General features: G+C 42.2%; 2 protein-coding genes across 5 annotated transcripts in view; both read left to right on the forward strand.

The window, feature by feature from the left end:
* The window catches only part of ttc39b (tetratricopeptide repeat domain 39B), a 22,466-nt gene extending 22,026 nt beyond the window's left edge, over positions 1–440 (forward strand). For all 3 annotated transcript variants that reach the window (XM_020622169.1, XM_020622167.1, XM_020622170.1), the window contains one exon: positions 318–440. In XM_020622169.1, coding sequence (XP_020477825.1) covers positions 318–414 — 97 coding nt within the window. In that variant the 3' untranslated portion in view covers positions 415–440. The remainder of the gene's footprint in view (positions 1–317) is intronic.
* Positions 441–6,719: 6,279 nt separating this feature from the next.
* On the forward strand, positions 6,720–15,632 carry cfi (complement factor I). 2 transcript variants are annotated; one of them, XM_020622171.1, is made up of 18 exons: positions 6,720–6,782; positions 7,794–7,927; positions 8,538–8,691; positions 9,688–9,751; positions 9,852–10,017; positions 10,228–10,418; positions 10,997–11,104; positions 11,181–11,306; positions 11,421–11,426; positions 12,064–12,099; positions 12,208–12,228; positions 12,580–12,713; positions 12,854–12,957; positions 13,644–13,748; positions 13,823–13,998; positions 14,572–14,673; positions 14,758–14,906; positions 15,456–15,632. In XM_020622171.1, exons 1-18 carry the CDS (start codon positions 6,723–6,725, stop codon positions 15,522–15,524), a joined length of 1,905 nt encoding a protein of 634 aa, XP_020477827.1. In that variant the 5' UTR covers positions 6,720–6,722; the 3' UTR covers positions 15,525–15,632. The 2 variants fall into 2 exon arrangements, with proteins under 2 accessions (XP_020477827.1, XP_020477828.1); XM_020622172.1 differs by lacking the exons at positions 6,720–6,782; positions 8,538–8,691 and having other exon boundaries at positions 7,861–7,927.
* The last annotated feature ends 274 nt before the right edge of the window (positions 15,633–15,906 follow it).

Below are 15,906 nucleotides of genomic sequence, written 5' to 3' on the forward strand. Positions count from 1 at the left end.
GTGAACAGTCCGTGCTGGGGGTGGGTGGGATCTTTGAGGATGGAGGCAGCTTTCCTACGCACCCTGCGGTGGTAAATGCTCTGCAGAGAGGGCAGTGGAGTCCTGGTGATCTTCTCCACAGTCTTTACCACTCTCTGAAGGCGCTTGTGGTCCATAGCAGTAGTGCTGCCATACCAGACAGTGATGCAGCTGGTCAAGATGCTCTCAATGATGTACACCTTAAACACATGTACAAACTGTATCTTGATATGCTAGCAGTGTACACACTAATAACATGCTCTCTTCTATTCCGGATGATTTCTTGTGTTTTCCATCAGGATGAACTATAAGGATTACTCCATGGAGTCCAGGCTGCACTTCAAGATCCATGCAGCCCTCCACAGCCTCAAAGGATCACCTGTTGGCACCCCGTAATACTCAACTACAACTCAAACTGCAGCTGGAAACAGCAGTGTATGAAATATAAATCCAGGGATTTTCCTCAGAGTTCAGCTTAACTAAACGAATCACTTGTAACTGCCCTTTAATGAAGAAGTCTCTTTGTGCTGGGGGGTTGAGATCACATGGATTCACTTGTTCCACATTTCTAGCAATCCTGTTATGTTTGATCTTTTTTCTTATTTCCTTTGATTTTATTTATTAACGTCTGCCAGAGGTTTTACTGGTAGAGCTGTGGTTAAAGGCGATGTCAGTTATACAGCGGTTAACAAGTGGAATGTAAAAGGCAACACCGCTGCTCTGTTTAATATCACGGTTTATACATTTGACAAGCTGCAGCATGACTCAGCAGTCAGAAGGGGAACCAACCAGTATTTCCAACAGTTTGGTATTTTAGTTGGTTGTCTATTTTCACCTGTTGCAGCGCGCTTAGCGTCTTCCCTTTCTAATCCCCTGTCTGAACCAGCCCTAAAGTCAGACGTTTACTGTCTGTAGACATCTGTTACTAAGAAACGAGTCATGGCCTTAAACCAAAGTACGGTGTCATTTCCTACATTTCCACTCATTGTAAGACCTTTGCTCTGATACATGTAGAAGTACTGACAGATTTTAAGTTGAAAAGTCTTGAAACATACTTAAAGTGCTTTTCTGTTGACAGCAGGGAGAGGTGTATGTGTGTGTCTGTGTATATATATACACAGACACACACACACACAATTGTGTTTATTTTGCCTTTTTGGTTTCCTAATGATGCATCATGCCACATGTGCACATAATAAAGAAATGTGCACATGCAGTCATAGCCTTCTCAACAGATGTGGCTTATACAAACACACACACTCCATATATTGCACTCATGGAAAGCGTGCACGTACTGGGCAGTTTGCACACTGACAGTGGAAATAAACGCACACATTTAGCAGCAATATAATAACCTGTGCTGTTAGTCACCGTCTCCGCCGTTCAGTCCGTCCGTGCGTGTCCATGTTCTTCTTCTTGTTTCTCAGAGGTGGAGCTGCTTCAAGAGCGATGATGCAGAGACGTCAGAAGGTTTTTCTTATTGCTTTAGAAAAAATCTCTTATTAAACTGCATGCAATAAAATTTTATGTAGGTAACGTGAAAGGAATTGTTTGTCGTGCTAAAAGTCCTATAAAGCATTTACTGCCCCAGAAGGAGCCGTGCAAAGTCTACGTCGGCGTCAGTTTGGTCTGAGGACTACCAAGTTTGAAAGTAATAGATTGGGGGGGTGTGCAGTTGGAAAGAACTTCACCAGACCTCTGCAGCCAGGCTTCTCTAGCATAACACACCTGAGTCTGACTGAACACGCCATGATTTAGTTCCATTGTGGGCAATGTAGGCAACAGGTTTGACAAGGAGCAAGGAGGCCTGGTCTAAACAGATGGTATCTCTGGTTTTTAAGCTTTCCATTAGTAGTCCAGAAACATTCTAGGTGTACAAAGATGAACTGGTGGAGAGCCCTTTAAGGCCAGCTGACCCTACAGGCTGTCACAGTGACCCGTGACTGTTTCTCACTAGTCGAGTTGGTGATCAGCTCCGAGTTGGCCATAACAGTGATCAGCGCCTTCAGTGGCTGCTGCAGCTTGGCGTGTCAAGAGTTCACCCAAGATGCACTGAAACATTTTGTGAAGATTTATTTCACCCACGTGAGCTAATTTTCCCCATAGTCTGAGGTTTTGGCCCTCACACCCCACTCTCAGCGTTCACTCTTCCAGAAGCAGCTATTTTCAGATTCAAAGCTCTGAAAAGCTGCTGTCCACGACCTGCTCAGCAGCAGACAGAGCCAGTCAGAGAGCAGCTGGGGAACACAGTGGAGCGTTTAGCATCTCCAGAGGCAGAGGTTTTGCTCAGGAGGTGGTGGAGACCAAACCCAGAGCGAACAGAGAGGGAGCACCGGGCTGAGGCTCATGGTGCTCTCTTGACGTGTCACCTTCTACAATACTGTAATGGCACCGACTGTAAAATTGGCACCATTGGCTGTTTATCTCAGTGAACCAACTCCTCACAGTCCCATAACTGTAGTAGATGGAAACACTCATTTAATAGGCGCTGTGTTCCCTGCTTCCCCCAAGTGGCTAAAGAAATAACCAAATGCTGCCCTGAAATGACAATAAGACTAAAATGCTGCAGAAGCATCAACCTCTCCTAATTATTACCTGGCCAAAGGAATGTGGTCCTCGTGCACAAAGCAGTTCTGCCTCTGAGAAATGTTTGTGCAATTGAAACTAAAACTCACTCCATGTTTACTCATCCTCTTGAGAGTCGACACTATAGCTGCTATTTGGTACGAAGCTGCTGAAGTCCTGACTTGTGTGGGCGTATGGCAATGTAAGCAGAGAAGTCAGTGATGACTTTTATGTAGTTTTCTGTTTATATATGGTAAATTTTGTAGGCCAGCAACATACATGAACAGTTTTAGTATCTATTTATGTACCGTTAAATCACATGAAGCACAATCTATTCTCTCCAATCACCACCATCAGTATAAACTAAACAAGTTGCTGGAACGTTTTCAAAGAGTATGTTTCTTTTTCAGTGACCTCTCCTCATTTGTCTTCGAATCGTTTGCTTATTTTATGGTATATGATCTGTTAACACACTGGAGATTTACTAAAAGGTTATAGTGGTTTTATATTTTCTTCCCAAATACACAAACACTACACGTAATATTTAACTGGATATACAGGTTAAACATTTTCTCCCATTCAGCCCCAAACAACAGAAGACTGCAGCAGAGTTAAGTGCATCTTTGCTTCCATTTTAAACATTGTGGTGAAAGGCGCCTCTTTCCTGTGGACTCCTTTCTAGTAAACCTGGCTTTGGGTGCAATTTGAATCAAATAACAGTGGCAACAATTAGTCTTCTACCTATAATGAATGTATCAACCGAAAGACCAAATTATATGTCTGTGTCCTCTGTTTTTTGTGTGCTTTGTACCTATATGTGTTCAGGTGTAATTGTTTTCATGTCTTTGTACGATCCAAAACATCTGAACAGCTTTGTTTGCCAAGTGCAGGAAGCATTCAGGAGTTTGTTGGATGAAGTCAATGATAGTTTTACTCAAAAGACCAGAGTCTCCTATAGAAGAGCTGTGACAGAAATAGAAGTGAAGCCCTAGCAGTGCTATGGGGCCATGCTCAGTCAACTGCTAATGCTAGGAAACTGCAGACAGAGCTTTTTGTTAATGTTTCCAAAGGGTTAAAAATTTGATGAAAAACAAATGTTAAAATGGTCACTTGGCTTTAAATGATGATGGCAGATACCAAAAATGTGCAAAAAAAACCCCAAAATGCTCTTTTAGCATCAGACCTCTAGCTTATGCTACAGTGCTAGCACGTTCCCTGTCATCAAAATGTAGTATGCAAATATATTAGCATTGTGTCCTAGAACATGCTAAAAGATTAGCTGTGTCGTCACCGTGGTGGGCTAATGCTAATGTGCTCATGCTGATTTGTTGGCAGGAAACGGTTTGTATGTGATGTGTTAGCATTACCTTGGAGCTAATTTTCACCAGGAGAACATCTCCTGAAGTCAAATATCACACAACGTCACCAGAGCCGGTGATGATGATGTTGTTGCCGATCAGTCACCAAAAATGACCTTTAATGGCACCAGAGCCGGTGATGATGATGATGTTGTTGTCGATCAGTCACCAAAAATGACCTTTAATTGTCCCAGCCTTTCTCCATAGCAGGTTTTGGGCCCTGTGTTTCATTCAGTTGCTTCCATCAGTGCCTGTCTGTGTTCAAATTGTAATTCTTTGTGGTTTTCTATAGGATTTGTTTGCATGTTTCTCTGACATTTCATATTTTCTCTAATACGAGGCATTACTGTATGTGCTTTATGGCAGGAAGATGCGTGTCACAATACTGCAGACTTTATGTTAGAGATGATTATCAATGTGGTGCAATAAAATAAAAATGAAAAAGAAAATGTTCATTTTGAGTGACTCTGATTTTTTTCTATTATTACCCCCGTTTCTGTGCCTCTGCCTGAGTCATTCAGCATGAGATTCTCATTTCTTCAGTCTCTTATATCAAATGTTCAAAATTTACAGTGAACACAGAAACATCAGTTGGTGCAAGATGTCACACAGGAAGAGGCAAGAAACCTCAGTGTCACTTCTCAAATCTGAACTGATCCTCACCTTTGGAGGTGGCTCAGTGGGTAGAGCAGTCGTCTCCCAACCAGAAGGTCGCAGGTTTGAATATCGGTCCCTGCAGTCCACATATCAAAGTGTCCTTGAGCAAGACACTGAACCCCCCCGGTGGTCAGAGCCATTGGTTCAGTTGGCGCCACAGATGGCTGCCATCGGTTCTGTACTGGAAACCAATTCCTTGTGTGTAACATACTTGGCCAATAAAGGTGATTATCCTTATCCTATGAAGCACTGTAACATCTTTCAGCTCTTTGTTTTGGATGCAACTGTAATGGTTTTGTCTTTTCACTATTGTTTGGCAGCTAAAGGGTAAAAAGTGCAGAATAAACAAAACTCAAATGATATCAGGGTTGAATTTAACAGAGAAGGGACATTTTCTTTGTGCACAAGAGCAGTTTCACGCTACACCAAACATTTCAGAGGACAGGCTGTTGGCTGATGATGTCTGTCTATCCAGACAATATCATCGCAGTCATTACCTTGTCTTGCCAATGTAGACACACAAACACAAAGTTTGTACCCTAGATTGATCTTATTGACGTGTGTGTAGTGGAAGGGGGCATGTTTGTGGTTGTGTTACCATGTGGGAAAACCCAGGACTCCAGTAACCTGAAACAGTAAGCGTTATTTTCTCCACAGAAACACAAACATCTGGATGTTATAGTGGTTTAGTTGTTACTTTAAGACTGTGATGTGAGCCTCTGGGTTCATTCCATGTTGAGTTTCCATGTTGTCTCTTTGTGTAAGCAGACGTCCTCTCACAGTCCTACACATGCACGTTGGCTGATGTGGTTGTATAGTAACTGCAGGTTGTTTTGCTCTGTGATATGCGTTGACTTGGAGTTAGAAGATACTGTTTTGTTCTGTGATAATATGCGTTGACTTGGAGTTAGAAGATAAGTTTGGTGTTATTCTATATTTCTTAACAAATCCCATGAAAAGACCAAAACCAACAATGTGTTAGTGCATCTCTCAACACTTTCTGACTTCCTGTCTGTGGCTCTAAGCTCCAACATCTGTATATGGTTAAATTTTTAAAAAGCCTTAACAAACCAGGTCACTGTAGATTTTATCAAACAGGAGGAAACTGTGCATGTACTGGGGACTATTTTCAGTGGTAGTAGGGTGTATGTGGTACTGGGTCAGAATGAACTCCAGTGTGTGTGTGTGTGTGTGTGTTAATGGTGATGAAAGAACGTGTCAGTCAGTGCAGCAGTGTGGTCACGTTTAATGGTTTCTGGTACTGGGAGGCATTCAGGGTTGGTTTGTGTCTGAACATGAAGAAAAACCCAGAATATCACCAGGCTTGTGCTTTACTGTAGGCTGCTTGTGTGAACAGAGCTGAAGCAGAGTCTGCCTCACGGTGGGTACACAGGGATTTTGAAATGCTCTTTTATTGATACAAGCTTGAACTTTAACTCTGTGTATTTGTTTTCCTTAAAGTGCTGCAGCCTTTCCCAGCATGCATCTTCCTATTCCCCAGAAGATAAAACTACATACTGTATTACTAATGGCACTGAGTATTTCTCCATTCTATTCAGATGTCCCCATTAACCATGACAGTGACCTGTTCATTATTGGGACCTAGGGAAAAACAGTTGAGATGGATTCAGACATTGCTTTATTTGCACCTGTACCTTTCCTGCTGTGTCATGTCAGCATGTTCTTAACACAACTCTTATATTCACACTTTTTTTTCTAAAAAACAAAAATCTTTACCTACATTTTTCAGACTTGTAGAAGGAAGCAATGTCCAAACCTTCTCTGAGCCACTGTGCTGCCCACAGAGTACAAATATTTGTATGTGTTTGTGGTTACTGGAAGCTGGGTTTTGACACATACAACTAAACACCCCTCCCCCACCTCTTCATTTCTGTTATATGCCATTAGAGGACATGATCAGGATCAATCCAGAGTCCTGGCTGTGTATGTATTGATTGATGACCACATCGGTGGACAGGGGTGAAAAGATAGTTGGTTGAAGTGCTCCTTCAGAGAGATTAACTCTCTGTCTCTCTTCATTTTACAGTATTTTGTCAAAGCTATTTGTTTCATTCTTGTCCACCCATAGTGTTTCTGAACACAAGAGAAATTATGTTTTTCAGGATGAGATCTATCAGATTTTCTCTTCTCTTGCTGTTTTTTCTCTTTCTTCTCTCTGAAACGGTGAGTTTACTCGTGCTGTCTTTTGAAGTGTTCAAAAACATTAGATCACCTCCTTTTTCAGACCTTTATGCATGTTTTTTAACTTACATTGTGCAGGATTTCCTGCCTCCATCTGTGACATTTCACAGTGTACTATATGTACGTACTTAATGCATGATGAGATATGTAGAATCGTGTTGTAATGCATGGTTACAGCTGAATATGACTAGCAAATACAGGGTATAAAAAGTGTTCCTGAGTACAGTATATGATATGTATTGTGTATTTAGCACTGTATATTACAGTACTTTGCATTGTAATATGGTATCTTTAAGGCATGCTATAATCAAGTCAAGTCAAGTCACTATTTTTAAAATGCATTTTCAAAATACATGTTTACCAAAGTCTGCAGTCAAGCAGGTTGGACTTTGTTTTGTAGATATAGTTGTTATAGTTGTTCTGTTCTGCATGTTTGAAAGAATACAAATCAATCAATCAATCAATAGTATTCACCATGCTCACCATCTTACTTCAGTGGTTAGCCTATAGCATGCTAAGATTTGCTAATTGCCACTAAATATAAAGTACAGCTGAGGCTGTTAGTCATAAAATACAGATAGATTATGATCAGAACAATCCTGAATTTGCAGATAACTGGTCATAAAATACCGATAGATTATGATCAGAACAATCCTGAAGAGCTTGTGAATGACCCTGGTTACTTGTTTTTAGGACACAGTCTGGTGCAGCACCCACTTCAGTTATTACTCAAATAATTGTTAAGTGCTGTTCATTAATCTGAAGCATCTTACAACTGGTAATTTAAATGCTGTCAATAAGACAAATAATTAAATGTTTTTGTTTCTGCTGTATTATTTTATCACCTAGAAACTGGAAATCAATCATTGATTTTAATGAATAAGTTCTTTTATATTAAGACATGTATCATCTGCATAGCACTTGAAGTTTTAAATGATGTGCTTGGTGACAGTCGGTTCAGATTTCTGTATTGTGTTTAAATTGCTCCTCCAGGAGAGTCCACCAGAACCTGAGATTCCATCGGCCATAGAGCAAAAGAAACCACAGTTTCCAGTCCCAACCCCCGTGACCAGAAAGGCACCAGAGGAAGACAACTTTCTAGGTCCGCCTGAGTGCCTGGAAAAGAAGTAGGTGTATTTTGTTTGGCTCAGCTCCTTGTTTTGGTTGTTTAACTTTCTTTATTGCTTTCTATGTATTTGTTGTACTTATATTTCCTCTTTTGAATTCTTAGTCTTCATTATGTACAGATTTATCAGTTCTCCCCTTGACTGTCATAAACACTTGCCAACAGCTAGTTGAGTTTGTTTGGAAAGATACTGCTTTGTATTTAAACAGTTTGTCTCTTGCTTGATAATCACACTGAATTTTCTGACAACTTTATTTTCACTTGACATAGAAGCTGTGGTGATGTGTGCCAGGAGCAGTTAATCACAGAAACAAAACTGTTCATCCTCATATTTTTGTGGCTGCATGAGTCGCTGAGTAAATAAGATGTGGAGAGAAAATGAGAGGTCCAAAACAGGCCAGTGTTAAACTGCTGAACTGCTGCTTGGTGGATTGTTGATGTGCAGTGTGAGCAGGGTCCTGGTGCACAATTAATCTCTTGAACAACCAACAATTTTAGTTAACACACTATAACAGTCAATAAACCTGCAGTGTATATCCGGCTTAAAGCTTAATGCAACTTAGCCCACTGTACCGATCTGTGTCTGTACTTGATCTGTCTACATTCATCAGGTTTACTCGTGCGTCATGCAACCTGGTGTTTTGTCCTCCATGGGAGCGTTGCATTGATGGACAGTGCAACTGTAAATTACCCTATATGTGTCCCACTGAGAATGTGACAGCAGTGTGTGGACGAGACAGTAGGAGCTACCGCTCCTTCTGCCAGGTAACTTCTTGATCGTCTTTGATATTAACTGCTGGCTTGGAAATAGCATTGGCATTAGAAACACAAATCGGGAATTGGGTGTAGATGTATAGTTTACGAAGATGCTGATACGTTTCTGAACTTGATGAAGAAAAAGTCTCCCGTTACTCTTTGCCATGGTTTTAATAGGCTTCTTGTCACGTAGACTTCGTCCTCTCATCCAATCAGATGCCACGGCTTTCAGCCATTACCACTGTGGACATGCCCATAACTGGCCTCCACCCAGTGTGATTCAGCATCGTCTGCTTCTCTTTTCTCAAAAACAAATCATTCTAATGGCTGATAAAAGTGCAAGAATCTGATCAAAATACAAAACTCCCATTGTAACATCTAACTAAACCATCAGAATTACACACTGTTACACAAAAACTGTCATGGCACTATATTATGACTATATTATTTTGAATACAAAATTAACACTTGATTAAACATTGATTATCACTGATCAATCAAGTCTTTACTTTATGTATGAAGCCATTATATTTCCTTCTCTCTTTTTCCCTCCTCTTCTTACACACACTCCTCCGTCTGCAGTTCCTCTTTTGTAGGAATGTGTCTCCTAACTTCCCTTATTCACAGAAAAGTTCCTCCTTTCCTTAACTGCAGTTTTGCTGCTGGTGTGCTGAGTTCTGGGTCATGGGCCTGCTTAAGCTTCTTGGTTTAATTTGTGACCACCATTGTTTCCTCCTGTAGGCTTATGGTACCGTCTCCACCCACAGCTGCTGTCCAACTCTTGGCTATCCTTGATAGCGCGGCAAAATTCAAACCTACTGAATTTCCATCTATACAGTATATCTTGTTGAGGATCAGAACCAGGTTCTGAAAAGATGCAGGATTACTCAGCGGTGATAATCGCTGCAGGCCATTAGGCTCTGACTTCAATAGTCCAGGCCTTCCAAGAATGAGAACCGTATCATTAAGGTGCCAAATTAAATTTTTTTACAATCTGCTCTCCAGGTCATGGCCATCTCATGTCGGACCAAGAAACCTTTCATGTCTCACTTTGGGGACAATTGTCAAGGTCTGCTCTCACAGATACACTTGGTGCCTTGTTATGTCTTTGTTGTCACTGTTATAGTCAAACACACACTTAATGTTGCTGTCTCTCTCTCTCACCACAGAGACTAATCCAAAGTTCAAAAGTTCAATAGACTCAGACTCGAGCGTGGTCAAGGTCTTCATTCCTCAGCCTAAGAGCACTGAAGGTGGGGAGGAGTTACTGGTGTGCGGGGACCTGTGGGACATGGCAGCTGCTAACGTGGCCTGCAGAGAACACGGGAACCCACTGTGAGAGGAGATTTATTTACATAATGTATGTTTGTCATATGCGTAATGTACCGACATGTAGAGAACATCCCAAAAAGTATAGAGGACTAAATGTCACCTGCATATCACCTCCCAGCCAATGAAAACATCCTTCCAGCAAGACCAAGAAAGTGACATTTTGTTAGTGACACACACAGTTGTATTGACAGTGTGTCCTGTGTGCGCCTACAGGGGTGCAGCCGCTGCTGACTCTGTGTCATACTATCCCCTGACAGTCGAGTTTGGAAACCGGTTTCCAGGCAGCTGTATTAGCGTCCGCTGCCAAGGTTATGAGACATCCCTGGCTGAGTGTGTAATCTATGACAAGATCTCGACTGGGGACAACATGGTGGCTACGGCCACTTGTTATGAGGCACCACAAGGTCAGTAAGCACTGGTTCTACTCTTTTGTGTTGGTTCCCTTAGTAGATTCTTATTGTGCGCACAAGAAAAATACACATGAACGCTGCTGATGTAAGTATGTTTTAGGTTAAATGTTTGAAAATGTAACACTGAGTTCATAAGTTGTGTCATGACAGCCTACTGAAGCTTGCACACAACAACCCAAGACTACGACTAGTCAGTCCGTGTACACTTGAGCGCAGTTAAACCAAAGTAACAACCACGTCTGCACATCAGCGAGATGCTACCGTAGTGTAACCATTTTAGATTTCTACTGTGCCTTGATATCCTCCCCATGAATAGAGTAAACACAAGTAACAAAAAATGAGATTGTCAGGAGCCAGTGCACACATTTAACATGATGTAGAAGATGTTCATGTCTCTGAGGTGTCCTTGGTTAGCATCAGCAGCTCTGCCCTTGTCTGGGCCCCCATCCAAAGTGCTGGTGCAGGGTGATTTTGAAGCTTCCTGATAATCTACCTCAGTTATTCCCACACTCTGCCTCCACTATGATGGGAGTGCAATTGTCTCTTCACATTTTTGTGTCCTTGTGTTTCAGGGGATAAGTGTGGCTTCAAATGTGTTAACAGTAAGTGCGTGTCTCTCAACCAGACATGTGACGGTGTTGACGACTGTGGCGACCAAAGCGACGAGATGTGCTGCAAAAGTAAACCAGTCGCACACATAAATAGATTTTAGAGCCCTGTGTGCCTTTCACTATGTGAATGATTGTGTTGTGTCAGATTGCAGGAATGGTGCTTTCCGGTGCAAGACAGGTGTGTGTGTGCATAAAGATACGCTCACAGATGGAGTGCACGACTGTCTAGATGGCGAGGACGAATCATCCAAACACACGTCTAAGGACAGCCGTGAGATACAGGCATTTTAAAAATCATTTAACCCAGAGGTTATTTTCTTGGAGATGTGAAATCTTTGCTTTTAAATTTCAGTTCCGGAAGAAGTTTCTGTTTCTTCTTTTTCAGACAAAGGTTTGTAGCAAAACTTAACAATCTTGATGGTTATGTTAAGGCTGATTCATGGTTTCCGTGTACCCTTGGATGGATACGGACCACAAACATGCTTTTATTTAGCCCACAGTCTGGGCTAAGCCTATGTGGACACCTTCCACACGAGCATCCTACGAAGCCTGACAGCAGGAAGAAAAGCTCCTTCGTCTCACCGTTCAGATCACAATCCATGTGCACTCAAATTCTGGGCTGCACACAGTACATACAGACCTTTGTACACACATGGAATTATAAAGCATGAACTGGACTCTGGACTCCACCTGCAGTCAATAACAGGCCAGTGGTTCCAACATACAGTTTGGAAAGTGACTAAATGATAAAGGTTTGGTCAATGGGGTAACAGCAGTTGTTTGCTCAATGTGGCCTTCTAATGTGGTAACTAAATACCGTCCAGTGAGAACACTAAGTACTGGAATAAGTTTGCAGTGCACTGTAGTAAACATCACACTCTGAACAGACCAACCTCAGTGCTGCCATATTTCTGCTCTTGACATATGTACAGTGCTGGGGTGTTTGTAGACATTTTACCACCATCTGTGTGATGTTCTGACCCTGAGCGTTTGTACTATGTGATACAGTATGTTTCTGTTCTCCACAGAGGCAGCAGCGATGCACCAAACACCCCAAAACACAGGTACACCTGTAAACAGTGTGTGCACAGCTCTGGGTTTAACTTTTCACATCAGGGAGTTGTTTCTGTTGTTAATGGTGATGATGATTTTTCTTTTTATTCTTATTTCAGAGTACGCCTCTCCCCACAAAGGTATGTTGCCTTAAAACTGATGCAGCCTACTAGTAAAATAATTGATTACTGATCATTGCTGGAGAGGGATGTGTGGACTACCCTGTTTAGCCTGTTCTGACTGTGACCCAGCTCCAGACATACGACAGAACATGCATTTTCCCTTATACTGCAGCTGGTATGGTCAGGAGTCCAGATACTTTTGGCTGTGGAGAGCGGTAGCTTTTCCAGGGTTGCAGTCGGGTGATTTAGGTGCAAGTCCAAGTCAAACGAGGTCACTAGCTCAACCCATCTCAAGTCCAGTTGTCTAAGACCAAGTAATTCAGACCAAATCTCATCACAGCTTTTCAACAACTGAACTTGTGTGTCTAGAAATTAAGGCCAACAGAAAGTATCTGGAGTCCATGTTAAAATGCGGGGTTCCTAACAAGACAGCGGTGGCAGTGGACGTGCGAGGAAGGAACAGCCGAGTCAAGAGAGTGGTGGGAGGACTCCCAGCAGAACCAGTCAGTGAAACACGCCTGCCTGTCTAATTGTAACCCCAGTACCTCTGTATAAAGCTGCCCTGTCTATTACTGTTATCACAATCATTTCTTACATCGGGGTCCAATGAAAGCGCCTCCTGTTCATTCCTGTTTGTGTGCAGACTCAGATCCAGTGGCAGATCGCTCTGGTCGAGAAGGGCAAGATCGACTGTGGTGGAGCTTTTATCGGAGGCTGCTGGGTCATCACTGCTGCTCACTGCGTCAGGTAGGATCAGTGTTGGGTGCAAGGATAAACAATGATGCAGTAGTATTTTGTATTAGTAGAGAGGATCCTGACTGTAAGGCTATGGTGCCATTTCCAACAGCTGTCTTTTCAAAGTTTCCATGACACAGGGGCAGGAAAACATGTTAAAGCAACTTAATAGTGAAGGTATCACAGAACTCCTGCTAAATATGGAACCTTCAGGTTTATAAGGTTGAGACCTTTCACACACTAATATTCTGGGCCTGTTCAAAGCTTCTAGCAGGAGCTTAGAAAAGAAACCAAACTCATCTTGGAGATGTATTTACATCAGATTCCAAGCACCGCCTTTGGAAAAACAGTATGGCTGGGGCCACAACCCTCAAACATGCAACGACAGCAACAAGGTTAAAAGGTGTTAACACTGGTAGGCCAATAGAACACAGAGAGAAAAGGGTTTTTAAATGGATACCCAGCCACCAAGGCTTCAGTGACGTCCAAATCAGAGCTAGAACACACAAAGTGTTTGTCTTGTCTTGTTGCTTTCTCCTTTCCCCACTGCTGTTTGCTTGTTTCTGTGTTAGCTTAGTTTTTTATTCTGAGCACAAAGTTTATTTGTAAAGGCGTGGAAGTGATAGAATGATGAATCAGTATGAAATAAGTACAAATGTATTTTAAAACTAATAGGTCCTCACCCTTGTCTCTGCCAGGCCCAACCCTTCTGCTTTTAAAGTGAAGTTTTCTCTCTGGAGGAAGTTTCGAGCTCAAAGCACGACGGACATTGTTCCTGTTAAAGACATTATCATCCACCACAGGTATGAAACAATGACGCTACCCATGGATGTAAACACTAACCCAACAGAGTGAGTAAACTGTCAACGTCCTGCAGGTACAACGCCAGCAGCTACGAGAACGACATTGCTCTGGTGAAGCTGGAGAAGCTTCCATTCCTGGAGAAATGTTTCGAGGACAACCCAGCCATCAGTGCCATCTGCGTGCCCTGGTCCACCCAACTGTTTCAGCTCAATCACACCTGCAGCATCTCTGGGTGGGGACGAACCAAAGGTGTGTACAGCCCCGCCCAGCTGTGACGTCACCACCCTTAGCTTAGCGTCTTACATTTCTGACATTTTTTGCTTTCTCTACAAAAACCTTGGAAAACGGGCTCCGTTGTTTTACAGTCAAACTGTACACATATTAGCAGATTGTGTTTTGGTAATTAATGATTAGTTGATGAATAAATTTGTTGTGGCTGTTTCAGTTTGACCCGCCCCCACTCAGGTGATACAAGGTAAAGAGATGAACAACCTATTACAACAAAGTCGTCTTTGAAAAGGTTAGAAAGCTCCTCAGGTGCTGCTGTAGTGGTCGTCCATTGTTAACCTCATCTGCAAACGTTTTGACCATGAGCATCGCTCAGTTCTGGTCTACAGTCACCGTCATACAGTTTTTATTTTGTGCTATGAAATGTTCTAACTGCACTAAAAGTAATGAAACACACAACAAAACAGGTTGTCAGTGGATCAAGACTAATGTTTTGGTCTAAAGCCTACAAAACCTCAGATGCTACATTTTGGGCCACTGTGTCAGTCAGTGTCTGTTACTGGAACAGTGAACTGCTGACACCTCTGTTCACAGATGGCAAAGCATCTCAGGTGCTGCTCTGGGCCAACGTGTCCCTCATCGAAGGCTGTGACAGGTTCTACAAAAACCGCTTCAAACCGGGCATGATGTGTGCAGGTGGGTGTGACGCGGTGCCCACGGGCATACACCAAGACCAGCTGTTCACAGGCCCTGCCCAGGTGTAAACGTGCATGTGTGCAGGTGATCTGCAAGGCAGTGTGGACTCCTGTCAGGGGGACAGCGGAGGTCCCCTGGTGTGTGAAGATGCGCTGGGTGTTTCCTACCTGTGGGGTGTCGTCAGCTGGGGGGAGAGGTGCGGTCAGCCGGGCTACCCCGGAGTTTATACCCAGGTAAAACACATGTAGTGTGGTATGCATAGTGTGCTGTGGCTTTATATATATATATATATGACAATAAACAATATATATTCATTCACAGGCAAAAACGTGCATACAAACTACATTTTGTACACAGAGGAAGTACATTTTTACAGTTTACTGTGGTGTAACGCTGATTTCACACATGGTGTAATGAAAACTACTGCACATCTGGACAATTAAGGACAAACAACTTGTGTTTTTATAGAATTTATTATTGTTGTTTCTTATTTCTGTTTGATTTCCTGTCTTTGTATCTTCTTTCCTAAAATGTAAAAATGTTTATTTAATGGGATTTAGAAGTGGTTTCTTTGTCGTCTCCATGTTGAACCTGAAGAAACATAAAGAAACTGAAAACAGATTGTATGTTCAGTAAACAGTAGAAGCACTGAACCATAAAACACAGCAGCACAAATACCTGAGATCAGGTTAAGATCGGTTCCTGGCCTCCACAGCTACACAGCCAGTGTCACAAATACTAACACACCGCATTTATATGAATCCCTTCTCTGTGTCTGACAGGTGGCTCATTACTTTGAGTGGATCAGGCGTCACACAGGTTGGCCTGCAGTCACCAGGTTTAACTCCTGACCAGGCAGACGTGTACTCTCTAAATACTTCTCCAACTCTTGGTGATTAAAGTAGTTCTTTTGAGGTGTTTAATAAAAATAAAACTATAAAGTGTTACATCAAGTTTAAGTGCCAATGTTTTTAAAAAAACATGTACTTCCTGTTTTTATAGAGGTGTTAAAGTACTACTAAGATATATTTTCTGTTGATGAGTATCTGGCCTCTCTGTTTATCTGTGGTTTGTGTTGTTTTCTGAAGTATCAGACTCGTATTCGAACACCAGAAATACTTTTCTTTTCCCCTCTTTTGTGAATGAGATCAAAAATGAAAAGCGTTTAAAGATTATAGAGACTGAAGGACGCGCTAACACCGACGACCTTCTTCCTTGTCTCGACCCAGAGTC

Source organism: Monopterus albus, unplaced genomic scaffold (genome assembly GCF_001952655.1).
Source record: "Monopterus albus unplaced genomic scaffold, M_albus_1.0 scaffold274.1, whole genome shotgun sequence".
In the NCBI taxonomy this organism is placed as follows: domain Eukaryota; kingdom Metazoa; phylum Chordata; class Actinopteri; order Synbranchiformes; family Synbranchidae; genus Monopterus; species Monopterus albus.